The following is a 17,419-nucleotide window of genomic DNA, read 5'->3' as shown; positions in this document are numbered from 1 at the left end:
TAAAACACATGTAGGTTCCCCAGGCACTCACCTGCTTTTCATTGTAGCCTTGCAGCAGCAGGAAGTAGGGGAGCTCTGTAGGTGGCTGTATCAGGCATTGGGACAGGCGCTCCAGGTCACCAGTGTCCACGGGCTCTAGAACTTCGTCAGCATTGCCAGAACGTATGCCGCTATCAACAGAGGTCTGCATGTCAGGGTTCCCATCTGGGAGGATGGGTTCTGTGCCGTGACCTGTGTCATCATCCTCATTAGCCACCATGCTCTTGACATTCTTGCGGTCCCGACGTTTCTTGGTGTTGAGGTTCATGTCACTGATGCTGCGCCGCAGCGAAAGCCTATCCTCTCGGTCTCTTACCGGGGTGTTGCCACCAGAAGCAGCACGGGAACGGCTTTTTTGAAGCCTCCGGGCCTGTGCATTGATACCTGTGAGGGTGGGAAGAAGTAAAGGAAAAGCAGGCAAAATCAGGTGTGCAGTAACAATAAACAATTCGAAAGGGGCAGGAAAAACCAGATCTATTGGGTGAAGGATGAAAAATTAGCAGGATAATGAAAAATGACAGCGAGAAAGACATAGAGAAGGAAAGAAAGTAGTAAAATTAGGAGGAATTCCCTTGTGAGAAAGGTTGTGATCAGGAGCTAAAAAGGTACCCTGGATGAATGCAAGAAGTGAAAGAAGCAATGGAGTGTAAGAGGTCAGTAAAAAGACAGACAACACTCACCGAAAAAAGGTAAAAAAAAGAGAATAAAAGATGTCAGAGAAGAATCAAAGAAAAGGATTGCTTTCAGTAACGCAGTCGAGGAAAGACACACACGATCATATGCAACACAGAGAAAATCGATCAGAAGAAAGCAGATAGGAGAGAAAGGATGAAGGAGAAGGACCAGTTGGCCTGAAAAAGAGGCCAAGAGAACAGGGAAGGAAGCATACATAATAAAGAAAAAAGAAGACAAAGAACAACAGAAAATTGGTGAGGAAAAACGGTGATAGAGAGAAGGCATGAAAAAGGCATTGGAGGGAAAGAGTTGGAAAGAGAACTATAGGCAGAGATTTTGTGGAGGCAGGAAAACAGGTGCTGTGGGAAGCGAGGGAAAACACCCCAGAAAAACAGGGCAGCAAAAATAAAATACATCAGGAAAAAAGAAATAGCGGGGAAAAACGAGACTAAAACAGAGTGACAGAAGAATAGTGGGAATGGGAGTGAGGGATACCGAAAGAGGAAGGGAAAAATAACAATTATTATTGAACAAAGAAAGAGATAAAGATAGTGATGCAGAACACATAACAGAGAAAACATATGAGAAAAGGAGTATTGGGCAGGCGAGCACAGAGAGCTAAAAACAAATTAGCAAGAATGTTGTGCCTTTCGAAGTCAGGGAAGAAACTGAAAAGGTTCTGGTATGGATTGGGAATAAGGAGCTTGGGATAGACGTTGAGAAAATAGAAGATGGAAGAGAGACAAGATTAGACCGGGAGAGAATTAGCATAGCTAATTATTGGTTATACCCGCAAGAACACAAGTCATCTCAACACAACAAGTTTACAGTATCCTGCAGCACAGTGAAAATAGAGCTCTATGTTATGAGAATGACTGACTGAGGTTATTCGTTTAGCACTTAATGGTGCCGCTTTCATTTAACGTAGTGAGCTGTAAAGTATGATTTCTCAATAAGCTCCTCCATCTTCAACACACTGATCACTGGATGGAGTTTATCACATCCAGCGTTACTCCATCGCTGGACAAACAATACATCTTCTACACATGCCTCCCAAACCTGATTAACTTATCAGAAAGTATATGACCAGGTTGCCAGATTTGCCCTGGATATTAAAAAACAAGAGCATTCAACCCATCTAGCAGGCATTGGATTGGCTTCCGATGGAGTAAAAAGCTAAATTTAAGGTTCTCCATCACATGCGCGTGTCCTATGGAACAAGCTTCGAGGAAATCTACATCCTGGATATTCTGCCTTCACTGTGCACTGATCATAAACGTACTGTTCCCTAAGACTCATTCACCAGCGCAGCAAAAAGCTTTTGCAAACCATGTTTTTCAGCAAGACATAGACTTCATTTGTGTTTACAAACCATCTCAAATTAACTGAAAAAAACGTACTTTAGGAGACTTCATGATTAAGATCAGCAATTAATTAAAAAAAGCATTGGAATTAGTGCATATTGTTATTGGCAGCGCTGGGTCCATAATGCATCTCCCAATGATCTTACTCTTGGGGCGTTGTAGGATGTACACAGTGCTGATAACTCTAACTAACCAATTGAAGTCTGTAATGTCCTCTAACGTGTGACTGTAGATGTGCACCATTGTAACGGGCAACCAAGTGCATGGAGCCAGGACATCAATTAACAAGAGTGATTTCTAGGGGTGCTGAACTAGGGTGATATCAAATGACATTTGCTCCCAATAACCTTACAGAAATTGATGTTATTTGATTATTGACCCTTATGACATGACAGAAAGAGACACCGAGGTAAAAACACTACAGTTAGTGCAAGGTTAATAAATAATACCATAGAAATATGTGGATATTCACTTGGGTTCGGATATGGTAAATCTGTGGAACCGCCATGATATCACAATCTTGCAGTAAGGACATGCTCACACCAAGGTGCAGTCATCACAAGCTCCAGTACATACCCATGCCCAAATGCAGCCACACTTGCCTGGCACAGCTTCTAATAGCAAAACAGGGTGCCAAAAGTGCAGACACAGCCTCAAATGCCCAAATGTATCCTCAAATGTCCAATTATAACCTCAGATGTCCAGCCATAGCTCTCACTTTCCCAATTATAGCCATCATATGCCAAAAACCTCAGATCCCTCGGAACAGCCACCATATGCCCATGAGCGCCGTCAAATATAAAGGAGCCATTTTTAATAACTAGGAACTGCATTAAATGCTTGGATACAACCATCATATAGTGAGTCGTAGCGTCAAACATACAAATGCATATGCCGTGGCAGAGCCGTTCTAATCAAAGTTACACATTCAAATTATTCAGAATAACTTCAAATACCAAGGTTAAGCCATCACATGACTAGACATAACTAAAATGACAGCAGGCACGTAATCAAATGTCAAGCCACCACCTCAACTCTCAAGGGACAACCATCTTATCCCAGGCACAGCCGCTTAATGTTATAGAGTAGCCTCATTTGCTCAGGTGTACTCACAAATGGTCAGCGAAGCCTTATAAGCACTGGTTTTAGTCAAATACCTTCTATATCTGTTAATGACCCTTCGGTCCTTATTATGTCAAGCATTAGTCTAAAATGCAGTGTGCACCCGTAATATCGAAGTCAGAAAATCAATGGCACTTAATATCAAATCCATAATATAATGAGTGTAATTACATCAAAGGTAAATATATTGTTTTTATATGTTATACAATAATATTGAAGTTTCAAATATCTAAAACGTCAATAATATTGTAAATAATATCCCTTATAGGAGTTTTTCATGCATTTTTATATGCAATTTTTACAATGTTTTATAATATTCATTGTAATGTTAAATGTAGTTCTATATTTTTAAATATGTTATTGTTTAAGTACATATATATTCTATATATTTTATTATACGCTGGATGTAATACATATTTTATATAATACAGTGTATTTTATGTTATACACTACTAGAGTGATATATGATTGTATTTTGAGTGGGGCAGAGTGTCGTAGAGTGGAGTGCCATAGAGTAGAGTGTCGTCGAATGGAATGTCGTCGAGTGGAGTGTCGTAGAGTGGCTCAGAGTGGACTAGAGTGTTGTAGTGTGGAGTGGCGAAGAGTGGAGCAAAGTGTTGCGGAGTGTCGTCCAGCGGAGTATCGTAGCGTGGAGGAAAGTGTTGTAGAGTCGAGTGTCAGAATGGAATATTGTGGAGTCTGGTAGACTGCAGTAGCATTGAGTGGAGTAGACTATTGTAGCGTGGAGTGGAGTTTCATAGAGTGGCATTGAGTGGCTTGGTGTGGAGTGGAGTAGTGGAGTAGTGTGTCAGAGTAAAGTGGAGTAAAGTGGCATGGAGTGGAATACAGAGAGTTGTGTAGAGTGGCACAGAGTGGTGTACAGTGTCAAAGAGTACATTAGAGTGTTGTAGAGTGCAGTGGTATAAAATGGAGTATAGGGTGGAGTGGAGGGGCATAGAGTGTCAGACTAGAGTGGCGTGGAGTAGAGCGTCATAGATTGTCACCTTGTAGAAGGCTGTGACATAGACTGTCATGGCATAGAGTGGAGAGGCTTAGAGCAGAGTGCGTAGAATGGAGTGCCAAGAGTGGAGTACAGCAGAGTTGCATGTCGTAGAGTATCTTGAAGTGGAGTTGAGTAGCATATCTTAGCGTGTTGTAGAGTGAATGTTAACAATCTTTATTGTATGAAAACACAGCACAGGCAATGGTTGTCAAACGAGTAAAGTGCAAAGACTGCTCTGAGGCATCGAATTCCTTTAAATAATTACTATTAACATATGTATGATTGAAAATACATACTACTGTCACTTCTCTGGCTAAACGTATGAGCATTCCAGCAGCAGCATAAAACTTCCCAAAAATATCGAGTTTTTAATATCGAGTGGACAAAATATCGAGTAAAAAATATAGAATGGACATAATATCGACTAGACATAATATAGACAACAAAAATATCGAGTAGAAAAAATTTATATCGAATAGAATGGACATAATATCGAATCAAAAACATAGAATGGACATAATATCGACTAGACATAATATAGACAACAAAAATATCAAATTTAAGGTAAGTTAATTAATTTTTTTATTTTTTGTGTAATATAATTCTGTAGCGGGTTGTGGGTTTATAGAGGAATAGGGTGGGAAGTAATTTAATTATAATTAATTAAATATGTTAGTTTATTTATTGATATTTATTTAGAATTAATTGTTAATTAATTAAAATATAATTGGTAATTAATTATAATTGATTAATTGATAAATATTTTAATTTTAGTAATTTATTTTCTGTAGCAGGTTGTGGGTTTATAGGGGAATAGGGTGGGAAGTAATTTAATTATAATTAATTAAATTTGTTAATTTATTTATTGATATTTATTTAGAATTCATTGTTAATTAATTATTAATTGGTAATTAATTAAAATATAATTGGTAATTAATTATAATTGATTAATTGATAAATATGTTAATTATATTAAATTATTTTCTGTAGTGGGTTGTGGGTTTATAGGGGAATAGGATTGGAAAGAAATTAAATTATAATTAATTAAATATGTTAATTTATTTATTGTTAATTATTTTGAATTAATTGTTAATTAAATAATAATTGGTAATTATTAAAATATAATTGGTAATAAATTTAATTGATTAATTGATAAATATGTTAATTTCATTAATTTATTTTCTGTAGCGGGTTGTGGGTTTATAGGGGAATAGGGTGGGAAGTAATTAAATATAATTAATTAAATATGTCATTTAATTTATTGGTATTTATTTAGAATTAATTGTTAATTAATTATTAATAGGTAATTAATTAAAATATAATTGGTAATTAAAATTAATTGATGAATTTTTAAATTGTAAATTAATTTATTATTAATAGGTAATTAATGAGTATTATTAGTTAATTTTTATAATTAAATAATTTTAATTTGGATTTAAAAATAATTATTTTATATATTTTATACAATTGTAAAATATTTTAATTAATTTGTAATTGGTATTACTATTTATGGTATTTATATTTATATATGAAGTATTTACTTTCCCTACTATTGCACTCACTGGAGTTGGAATAGTAATTTTTACCCCTACACTATCCAACACTTTCCCTACTGTTGCACTCTCTGGAGTTGGAATAGTAATTTTAACCCCAACGCTATCCAACTCTTTCCCTACTGTTGCATTCTCTGAATTTGGAATAGTAATTTTAACCCCTACGCTATCCAACTCTTTCCCTACTGTTGCACTCTCTGGAGTTGGAATAGTAATTTTAACCCCTACGCTACCCAACGCTTTCCCTACTGTTCCACTCTCTGGAGTGGGAATAGTAATTTTACCCCCTATGCTATCCAACGCTTTCCCTACTGTTGCACTCTCTGGAGTGGGAATAGTAATTTTTACGCCTACGCTATCCAACGCTTTCCCTACTGTTGCTCTCTCTGGAGTGGGAATAGTAATTTTTACCCCTACGCTATCCAACGCTTTCCCTACTGTTGCACTCTCTGGAGTGGGAATAGTAATTTTAACCCCTACGCTATCCAACGCTTTCCCTACTGTTGCACTTTCTGGAGTGGGAATAGTAATTTTAACCCCTACGCTATCCAACGCTTTCCCTACTGTTGCACTCTCTGGAGTGGGAATAGTAATTTTCACCCCTACGCTATCCAACGCTTTCCCTACTGTTGCACTCTCTGGAGTGGGAATAGTAATTTTTACCCCTACGCTATCCAACGCTTTCCCTACTGTTGCACTCTCTGGAGTGGGAATAGTAATTTTTACCCCTACGCTATCCAACTCTTTCCCTACTGTTGCACTCTCTGGAGTTGGAATAGTAATTTTAACCCCTACGCTATCCAACGCTTTCCCTACTGTTGCACTCTCTGGAGTGGGAATAGTAATTTTTACCCCTACGATATCCAACTCTTTCCCTACTTTTGCACTCTCTGAATTTGGAATAGTAACTTTGACCCCTACGCTATCCAACTCTTTCCCTACTGTTGCACTCTCTGGAGTTGGAATAGTAATTTTAACCCCTACACTATCCAACGCTTTCCATACTGTTGCACTCTCTGGAGTGGAAATAGTAATTTTTACCCCTACGATATCCAACGTTTTCCCTACTGTTGCACTCTCTGGAGTGGGAATAGTAATTTTTACCTCTACGCTATCAAACTCTTTCCCTACTGTTGCACTCTCTGGAGTGGGAATAGTAACTTTAACCCCTACGCTATCCAACGCTTTCCCTACTGTTGCACTCTCTGGAGTGGGAATGGTAATATTTACCCCTACGCTATCCAACGCTTTCCCTTCTGTTGCACTCACTGGAGTTGTTACAGTAAATTTAAACCTGTTGCTATCCTACGGTAAAAATATTGTATATGTTTTGTTAATAATATGTATATATATATATATATAAATATATATATATATGTATTAAAAAAACATATATTTTTTTTCATTATATTAATTATTTTTTAATGTTACGTTTATTTAAGTATTTTAAATAAGTTAAAAATAATTTTATTTATTATTATATTACTTTTAAATTACTTTTAAGACATTTTAAAAATTCGATATTTTGACAGTCTATATTTTTTACACTCAATATTTTGGTGTCGATATTTTTGTACTTACATGTTTGAAGATAGGAAGTCGATATTTTGGCAGTCGATATTTTTACCTCGATATTTTGTCATCTCGATATTGTGACTGTCGATATTCTGTCAGTGATCCATGTAGATGTACCTTAGAGCCTCCTTGCATGATCTAACACCATGGCGTATAAACATAGTTCTTAGATACAGACGCCTTAGGGTCAACAAAGCTGGATAACAGCAAATAACATGTTCCGCAGATTCTGTGGGGTGTTGACACAGACAACAGCCATTGCCACTGGGTGACCAGTTTTTCCAGTGGGCTCTATAGTCTTGTATAGGCAAGGTTAAAAGCCTCACTCTCATAACATTTTGAAGGGCTTGCCTTCCGAGACCTGCTTTTAAATAGGGCTTACATGTAGTGCTTTCATGTGAAGTACTTAGGCCTTCTGCACCTAGGACTGATCTGATCCGTTCAAGATCTTGTTGCCTCGAGATGCTCTTACCACACTTTTTTAGCAGGATCTTTAAGCTATGCTTTGTAAGTAATGTGTCTGGGGAAAGTTCGAATTTTAGTCCCAATGTTTGTTTTGCGATCAAGAGATACCTCGCCCAACGACTGTTGTTATCTGAGAAGATCACCTGTAGTGCCGCCCTGATAGTGCCCGGGCAAGCGTTGTTCACATTATGTTGGAGTTTGACTATGTATTTTTTGCATTCGATGTCCATTGCTGTGATGTTAAACTCCAAACGGATCAGTGAACGCCTAGTCATGTGAGCGAGCTTAAAAAGTTTTCTGTACGCCATTATACAGAGGCCTTCCATTTTTTTAGTCAACAGACCAGGGAAGGCAAGGTGGCTATAGCTCAGTGTGGGAATTAGCTTGGCTTTGATAACTCGTCGGATCCCCTCCGTTGAGTGGCTTACAAGCTTGTGGTGTAGTTTAGACAAGCCATATGTTAGCTTAGCAGCTTTTGTCTCCAGTGCTTTGACCTGCAGTGCTGGTCTGCAGGAATCTATAAATTGCACTCCTAAGTAAGTGCACTTATTGTTCGTGTTTATCCTTAGAGGACCCAGCTGCCATGTCAAAGTATGTTTTTGGCTTGTGGCCAAAGATCAGTACTTTAGTCTTTGATGCGTTAGCTATGAGCTTGTTTTCAGTATTGTATTTATGTAGCATCTCTAAAGCCCTTTTCATGCCAATTCTTGTATGGTCCAGCAAAACGAGATCGTCCGCGTACTGCATAATTGGCAGACTGAGGTGACCCAATTTTGGAGGGAAGATGTTTGTTTTTAGCAATGCTTCTCCCAAGTCAGCAGTATATAAATTAAACAGGGTAGGGGCAATCACGCAGCCCTGTTTTAGCCCCCTGTTTGTGAGGATCTTGGGAGTTGCGTGTGTACTAGTGAGCTTTACTCGCACCCAGTATAGAGTGCTAGAATCGCCCGTAGCAGTTTCCCTGGTATTCCCCACTTGGCCAATTTTGCCCACAGGATGTTTCGATCAACTCCATCAAAGGCGGCGCTGTAGTCCACAAAACAAGCATATAATGGAGGGGTGGTGGGCCCAGTTGCCTTCGTTGCCATATACGAAAGTGCAATGGCGTTGTCCATAGTAGAAGAATTAGACCGAAAGCCAGTCTGATAATGTGGGATTACTTGATTCTTCAAGATCCAGGACTCTAGCTCTTTCAGGAGCATTTTTGCAAAGGCCTTTCCTTCCACGTCCAGTAATGCAATTAGTCTATAATTCCCTGGATCAGCGTCATCCCCCTTTTTATGAATGGGATATAGGATGGAGCCTTTCCAAGAGTCCGGAACTGTAGAAATGTTATAGGAATGGCTAAATAAAGTTTGAATGTGGGGTGCCCAGTATTCACAGTCTTCCTTAAAGATATAACCAGGCAACCCATTGAGCCCTGGGGCCCCATCCTTCCTGATGCACTGGAGGATGGTTAGTGTTTCCTTTTCTGTGAGATTGAAATTGTTCACATTATTCTCTTCATGTTGGAGGTCTTTGGCAATGCTTCCCATGGGTGCTTTCTGATCGACATATAGGTTGGTGGCCTGAGTAGCCCATTTGTTGGCGGGGACAGCATTGTGGATACGATGGACACCATTTAGATCATTAACATAGCTCCAGAATTCCATGCATTTGTTGGTAGCTAGCAATATATAGATGTGTCTCCATTTTTCCTCTATGTTAGTTTGTTTCAGTTGCCACACGATTTTTTTGTGCGTTTTCTTAGCTGTCTTAAAATATTTTCCTGTTTGAATGGACTTTTCCTTCCTATGCTTTGATTCTGCCAAACGGCATCTGTTTTTACTCTGAATAAGGATTTGGGTGTCCGTATGTTTAAGTTGCCCTATATGCCTGTATTTGTTGTTACAATTAGGCTGCTTTCCTGGAAACAAAGCATTGAATAGCGAAGTCATAGTTTCAGCGCAGCTGGTCTGAGGGCCGTTTATGCCTGTGTTCTGCTTCCATTTAATATACTTTGCCTGGCTTGTAGGCCCCCATTTGATGCGTTTAATTGAGGCTAGTTCGTTGTCTGCGCTGAGCATGCTACCTACAGTTTGATGTTCCTCATGCATCATGCTACTAGTGTTGATCAAAACAGAGATTGGTTGATGATCGCTGCCGGGTGTGGGCAATACCTTGTACTCTACACATCTCCTCAGCAGGTTCTTACTCATGAAAATATAGTCCAGCATGGAGATGTTTTTAAATGTAGGTTCTAGAGTCATTTTCAGCTGGCATGCGTAATTCGCATTCCCCAGATTGAATTTGTTAATACAGGCTTCCATAAGTGTGCGATTGCGGTCCTCGTGAATTTGTTCCGGGCCCCATAAATCTCTTATGTTAAAGTCCCCAACTATGATACATTCATGTTCGGGGTTCTCGTGGAGGTATTCTCTAATTATCCTGATGATCCTTCTGATGTTTGTATTTTTGATCTTTTTATTTGGATTGACATATAGGTTGATTATTCAAAGTTTGAACGGAGTGCCCTCTGCTCTAAACCCATTTATTGTTATGATCTAGACATCAGATGCATGCGTGGGCCACTCCTCCATATGTAGTTGCCGGTTTAATTTTGCAAATATCGAGATCCCACCACTTGGTCTTCCGAAGATGTTTTTTCTATTCGCCATCGTGTGAATCGCCTGGTAGCCTTTGATGTAGTTCGCTGATTCCATCCAAATCTGCAGGCATAAGATGTCTCCAGTCGTCAATAATTTAATTGCTTCATTATTGGTCGCGATTGACTTGAACCCTGCCACGTTCCAGCTAATTAGCCTAAACATGGGATTTAATATCTCCATGTTAATGCCTCTGTGATTGTGTGTTTTAGGTCTCCCTGCCGGTCCACGTTGTTGTATTCCATGAAAGTTTGGTATTTTCCCTATATTAGGAACTACCCCTATCCTTGGATTGCAATGCGGAGCTAAGCCAAGCCTTAGCTCCTGTTTATCGACCTGGGAGATGGGCACTTCCTTACAATGTCTAATGGAGGTACCTTTGTGTATCTCAATCTTAAGGTCATTGTTAAATGAAGAACTTGTATTTGTCTTGGTGCCCCTTAGTGTACTACACTGTGCACGAAGCACTGCTTGATTTTTTGACAACTATCTCTTTGGATACCCCAATCCTTTAGTGTGTCAGTTTCTGCCATTATATTTTGAATATCTTGTTTATTTAGCCATTTTGTTAGGGTTGATTCCTTATTCCTAGCCCAGGTGTATTTTTTAAAGTGGACCGCTACGAGTTGGGCGGAAGTTAGGTAAGCCAATGAGGGTATACTTGTCAGAAGGTACAAGATATTGGAACGATTTAGAATATCACCCGGGCCCCTTGTTTCAAATTCGGGGGTGAATATCGGCATAGACTCTATTTCTGCCCGTGGGTCGGGAGCTACGATGTTTTCCTTGCCCTCATGTCTTGGCCCGTGAGACATTTGTGCTATGGGCATTGTTTGGCCATTATACAGACCGAGAGCAGCATTAGCTTCTTTTTCTAAGTTAATATTAAGAAGGCGTGGCTGCTCATGCATCTGGCACTTCGGTCCTGACACGGAGGTTTTTCTTGCTTGTATTATATCTGCTGTTTGCGTGTGGAGAGGGCTTGTTGTTTTTTGAGCGTTGCACTGGTATTCCGTATGAAATTGTTTTTTTTTTACTGCACCGGCTTCTTTCTTAATTGCCAATGTCATTAGCTCAGTTCTCTCTCCTGGTGGCTTTTCTTTGAGCATCTGGCCTGTTGTTTGAAAAATCGTATGGTTTCTTGTGTCCAGTCTCAGCCTTGGTTCCTGATTTTCTTTCCCTCTCAATGTCTCTGCTCTAAGCTCACTGATTTCTGATCCATTAGGTGAGTTGCCAAAATTTGTGGTCAACATCGCCGCATATGTTTTAATTTGTGGATTTAGAAGGGTATCTTTATTGCAAGGTATTGAACTTTCGTTGTGGAGATCTTCCGAATGCTGCATTGTCAGGCGTGTTTGCCCAAGGATGTCCTGGCGATTGTGCTCATTGGGAGCTTTGGAAGAGGAGCTGTTTCTCATTTGGAATATTGGATAGATCATTGGACCCTCTTTGATGCTGACTTTTTCAGTAATAGGCTGATTGCCAGGTTGAGTTAAAGAGTGTGTTGTTTTAGGCTTTTTTTGCATCATTAGCATGCCACCTTTCCGTTTGTTTGCTTTTAGCGCTTTCCGAAGGTTTTTCTTTTGTCGTCTAGATAGCTGTCCATCAGTTGACTTATGGCCTGTGTCCTCTGTTTGATTAACCTCCCCTATACTGGGTACTGAGCTGGCCCTTTTTACCGGGGAATTGCAGATATTTGTGGCTACGTTATCTTTTATAACCTCTGGGTCCATAGCTGTAAAAGTATTTATGGCTCCTGAGCTGCAATGTTTCATACTTAATGTGGGAATTGTCCGTGCCTCATTACATTGTTTAATTAACGTGGCCAACAGGTCTGGAAGTGTGGTTAATTTCTCCACTATTGCGTCACTAAAGTTTTTTGTGGGGCTTGTTGTGCTCCCCGCGCTCTTTACACTGGCAACCAACTGTTCGACATTCTGACTGATCTTGTCCACTTTTTCGTTAATTATCAAGACCGTTTGAGCCAGAATATGTGTTAAATCCACCTGGATCGCTGCTTTATGTGATTGCCAGGAAAGTGCCTTTACAACTTCAAGTAGAGATGAGTTTATAGTATTCAAGATGTGTTCAGGGCCATGCTTTTCATTTGCCTCTTGTTCCTCACTCTGCGTTCTGCAGTGTCTAAGAGTGGTGAAACCTGCAGAGCCCTCGCCCACTAGCTGCAGTTTAGGGGCTGCTATAGGTGTTATATTGATTAATTCTGGGGATGCCAAAGCTAAAATGCTAGTGGTACCTAGTTGATGTTGTCTTTGTGCCCTGCCTTGATTGCTGGGCGTGGAGCAGCTCTGGGAGCTCCCCTGTCACCGGGGTTGATAAGGGCCTCCAAATTATCCCGTGGCTGACTGTTTGATTGATGGTGGACTAAGGCCTCTATGCGAAAGATGTTGTAATTTGAAGATCCTGAGGTATATTTGATGTTTCAGCATCATTTAATGTTGATGATATCTTATTAATATGCTCTAGCCCCTGTTCCTCCAGTTCATGGTTGATAGTTTTAGCGGTGGGGTCCTTGTTGTCATTGTTAGTCATGTCTTCTTGCTCCACCGTTTCTGCGAGCCTCGCCATCTCTAAAATTAATGTCTCCTCCAGACTGTCATGGGCTGTACTTTTTAAGTTGTTGAGGGGGTTTTCCTTGCCCAGTCTTCCCAGCTCCTGGCTGTATAAACTAATGCTGGGGCAGTTGTCTATTGTTCCCCCTTCTTTCATCTCGCAAGTCTTGTGATTGCAGTGAGGTTCTATTTTCTGTCTTGTGAAATATTGATGGATCTGAGGACCCCTTTTGGTGGTTTGCGGGCCTCTTGGTTTTTATTGGTGCTGCTAATTTTCCTTGCGGCAATACTATTTCTTCGGGCCACAAATACTTTATGCGAGTACTTCCAGTTAGCGTGAAAAGAAGAGGGCTGTAGCCTTACCCCACGTTCCCACGCTCTTAACCGCTCTCTCGCCTTCTGCTGCCTCAGAAGGCTGTGTCGAGTCACAGTTTGCGCTTGCTCTTGGTGAGCATGTGCTGACTGGTGCATTAACTCAGTAGTGCAGGTTAAATCTGATAAGCGGGGGCTGGAGCTGAATCCTAATTTATACGGAAATGAAGCGTGGTTTAAGCCAGTCTACAGGTCTGTTGATCTGTGTGTTTAAAGCTGTTACAGGTGCTGCTTCGTCCACCAATAGCGATTGCTTTTTGTAAATTCACTGTAGGGCTGGTGAATAAGCCCCCAAGGCTCTATCACTGTGCATTGCCTCCCCAGGCAACCTGTGGCTATGCCGTGCTGCAGTAGCAGATAAATAATGGTGAAATAAGGGTGAAGTAATAATGAAATAATGGCAAATGGTGGTGGGGAGGGAGGGTGTGCTTAAAATACCGCAGTGCTGCGCTTCACTAGAGATTGCTCAAATTGCAGAGACAAAAGTTGCTATACAAAAATGCCCCCTTACTGAGGCAGTGTCTCTGGTAACTGTAGGTAATGGGGGCCAAGCAGCAGTGGTGTTTAATCTGCTTTGAGCCTCTCGCTGCTCTCTCACTCACCCCCCCTCGCGTCCACGCCCAGCTGCACTATCATGCGGCTCACCGGCTCGCCGGAGGTAGCTCACCGTAGGGCGTGGGCCGTGGACACAGCGCTGGCTTCTCTCAGTGGGGCTCCTTGCGGAGAGGCAGACTCCCAACAGGTCTCCTCCAGTGGTGGCAGGCGCAGGGGCTGGCTCCCAGCAGGGACACCTCCAGCAACCGTAGCGGTGGCACCCCCGCGTGGCCCAACCGCCAGCTGGACAGCAGGGCACGGCACGCGGGCGGGGCGGGGGCGGCTCTCTGCGGTGTTTGGTCTTGCCGCTTCTCACTCTCCGTGCTCTGCTCGTTTCTCTGTGGAATCAGCGGCGCTAGACTAAACCAATGGTTTCCTATCTTTTTCTTCTTTTGTAGAGTGGAGTGGCGTCGACTGGAGTGTTGTCGAGTAGAGTGGCATACAGTGAAGTAGAGTTTCCTAGAGTGGCATGTCGTCAAATAGAGTGGAGGAGATTGTCATAGAGTGGAGTGGCATAGATTGAAGTAGAGAGATATAGAGTGAAGTGTCATAGAGTGTCATACAGTGTAGTGGCTTTGAGTGAAGTGGTGCAGAGGGGAGTGGAATAGAGCAGAGTGGCATAGAGTGGAGTGGCTTAGAGTGGTGTGGCATAGAGTGAAATACAGTGGAGTTGCGTGTTACAGGGTGTAGTGTAGTAGAGTGTCTTAGAGTGGAGTGGCATAGAATGTCGTAGAGTATATAGTGTCAGAGTGGATTGTCGTAGAGTGGAGTGTTGTAAAGTGTCATAGAGTGGAGTGGCATAGATTGAAGTAGAGTGTTGTTGGATGGAGCGGTAGTGGTGTAAAGTGTCATACAGTGTGGTAGAGTGGAGTGGCATAGAGTGGAGTGTCATTGAGTGGGGCGTCACAGAGTGGAGTGTCGTAGAGCGCCATAGAGTGGCATAGAGTGGAGTAGAGTGTTGTGGAGTGGAGTGGAGTGGAGTATCGTACAGTAGAGTGGAGGAGAGTTTCTTAGAGTGGAGTGTGGTAGAGGAGTGTTGTAGAGTATAGTAGAATGCAGTAGCATAGTGTGGAGTAGACTGTTACTGGCATGAAGTAGAGTGGAGTAGCATGTCAGAGTAGAGGAGTTAAGTAAAGTGTTGTGGAGTGGCATAGTAGGAGTTGCGTAGAGTGTCGTCGAGTGGAGTATAGTGCCGTTGAGTGGAGTACAGTGTCAGTGCAGTAGAATGTTGTAGAGTGAAATGTCATAGAATGGAGTAGAGTTTTGTTGAGTGGAGGGGCATAGAGTGGCATAGAGTGGAGTGTCATATATTATCATCTTGTAGAGTGTTGTGGCATAGAGTGTCATGGCGTAGAGTGGAGTGGCTAGGAGTAGAGTGCATGGAGGACAGTGGAGTTGCATGTCATAGAGTGGTGTATTGTAGAGTGTCTTAGAGTGGAGTGGCATTTAGTGGAGGGGCATGGCATGTCAGAGTGGAATAGTGTTCTTGTGGATTGGAATGACATGCTGTTGAGTGGAGTGCCATTGACTAAAGTGTTGTTGTAGAGTGCAGTAGAGTGGTGTGGCATACAGTGGAGTAGAGTGTCCTATAGTGGAATGGCGTAGAGTAGAGTGGAAGAGATTATCATGGAGTGCAGTAGAGTGGAGTAGAGGAATGTAGAATGAATTATCATACAGTGGAGTGGCTTGGAGCGGAGTGGCATATAGTGGAGTGGTTTAGAATAAAGTACAGTGGAGTTGTATGTCATAGAGTGGTGAGTCTTAGAGTGGAGTGGCATAGAGTGTTGTAGAGTGTCGTCGATTAGAGTGGATGAGATTGTCGTAGAGTGGAGTGTAGTAAAGTGGAGCATAGTGTCATAGAATAGAGTAGCATACAGTGGAGTGGCGTAGAGTGGAGTAGCTTAGAGTATCATCTCGTAGACTGTTGTGGTGTTGAGTGTCATGGCATAGAGTGTTGTGGCTTACAGGGGAGTGATGTAGAGTGGATTGGAATGTTGTAAGGGACAGTGGAGTGGCTTGTCATAGAGTGCCCTGTCGTAGAGTGTTTTAGAGTGAAGGGGCCTAGAGTGGAGTGGCATGTCGTGTCGTAGAGTGGAATGGCGCATCATAAAGTGGAGTGACAGTGACTGGAGTGCCGTCAAGTAGAGAAGCATAGAGTGGTAGTAGAATGTTGTAGAGTGGTGTTCTGTCAAGTCGAGGTTTGTATAGTTGAGTGGAGGAGAGTGGAGTGTCATAGAGTGGAGTGTTGTAGAGTGGAGTGTTGTAGAGTGGAGTGGCATATCGTGGAATAGAGTGTTGTAGATTGTAGTGGCATAAAATGGAGTAGAGTGTTGCATAGTGTGATAGAGTGTTGTGGCATAAAGTATTGTAGAGTGGTGTGCCGTAGAGCAGAGGGACAATGGAGTAGTGGAGGAGAGTGGATTAAAGTGGGCTGAAGTGGCAAAGTGGGATTTGAGTAGAGTGTCGTAGAGTGTTGTAGAGTTGAGTGGTTAGAGTGCTGTAGAGCTGAGAGGCATAGAATGGAGTATAGGGCCATATGTAGGTAACTTGTAAATACCGATTCCTAAATACCGAATTTTACCGATACGGTATTTAGGAATCGGTATTTCATATGTAGGGAATAATTGGGTAAAAAATACCTATTTGTTAATATTCCTTATTACCGAATCGGTAATACCGATTCAGTAATAAGGAATACCTACCCATTCATTCCTATGGGCTTGGAGGCCCATAGGAATGAATGTGAAGACATTCGGTATAGGTATTTTCAGGGTGCCAGGGTGTCCAGAGGACACCCTGTTGCACCCCTGAAATGTGCATGTGTGCACATGTGGCACACATGCATTCCCTAAGGGCATGGATGTGTGCCACATGGCACTTTTTAAAAAGCAAAAATGTGTTTTTTTTAAAGGAATTCGTTAATTATTATCAACTTGAAGTTGGTGTTAATTAACGAATTCCTAAGGCCCAGAAGCACTCTTAAAAGTGCTTCCTACAGTGCATTTAAGGAATCGGTATTACCGATTCCTTAAATGCAAGGCCATAAGGAATCGGTATTAAGGAATCGGTATTTACCGATTCCGTAATACCGAATCCTCCCTACATCACAAATGCATGAATACCGGTCGGTAACGGTGACATTTACCGAATTTCACCCTTACCGACCAGCATTTGGGCCACCTACATATGGCCCTAAGTGTCTTAAAGTGGATTGGCGTAGAGTGCCATGTTGTACAAGGTCGTATCATAGAGTTTTGTGGTGTAGAGTGGAATGGCGTGTCATAGAGTGGAGCTGCAGTGACTGCAGTGCCATCAAGTAGAGAGGCATATAGTGTTGTAGAGTGTCATAGAGTGTTGTCAAGCCGAGGTTCGTACAGTAGAGTGATATTCCATGCTCCTAAAGTTGCCCTTCGGCGTGTCATTTTCCACTCGTACCAATAAA

At 41.6% G+C, this 17,419-nt stretch overlaps 2 protein-coding genes across 4 annotated transcripts in view; one reads left to right on the top strand and one right to left on the bottom strand.

Moving 5' to 3' along the window:
• RASIP1 (Ras interacting protein 1) overlaps window positions 1-17,419 on the bottom strand; it is a 329,706-nt gene that overhangs the window by 174,386 nt on the left and 137,901 nt on the right. Inside the window, exon 4 of the mRNA XM_078654930.1 lies at window positions 32-423. Within this exon, the coding sequence (XP_078511056.1) occupies window positions 32-423 (392 nt within the window). The remainder of the gene's footprint in view (window positions 1-31; window positions 424-17,419) is intronic.
• The window catches only part of LOC144770423 (uncharacterized), a 143,566-nt gene that overhangs the window by 75,346 nt on the left and 50,801 nt on the right, over window positions 1-17,419 (top strand). The window lies entirely within an intron of this gene.

The sequence above is a fragment of the Lissotriton helveticus genome, chromosome 7 (assembly GCF_964261635.1).
Source record: "Lissotriton helveticus chromosome 7, aLisHel1.1, whole genome shotgun sequence".
Taxonomy (NCBI): domain Eukaryota; kingdom Metazoa; phylum Chordata; class Amphibia; order Caudata; family Salamandridae; genus Lissotriton; species Lissotriton helveticus.
Note: the sequence above shows the minus strand (reverse complement) of the source record. Positions and strands in the feature narration are given on the sequence as shown.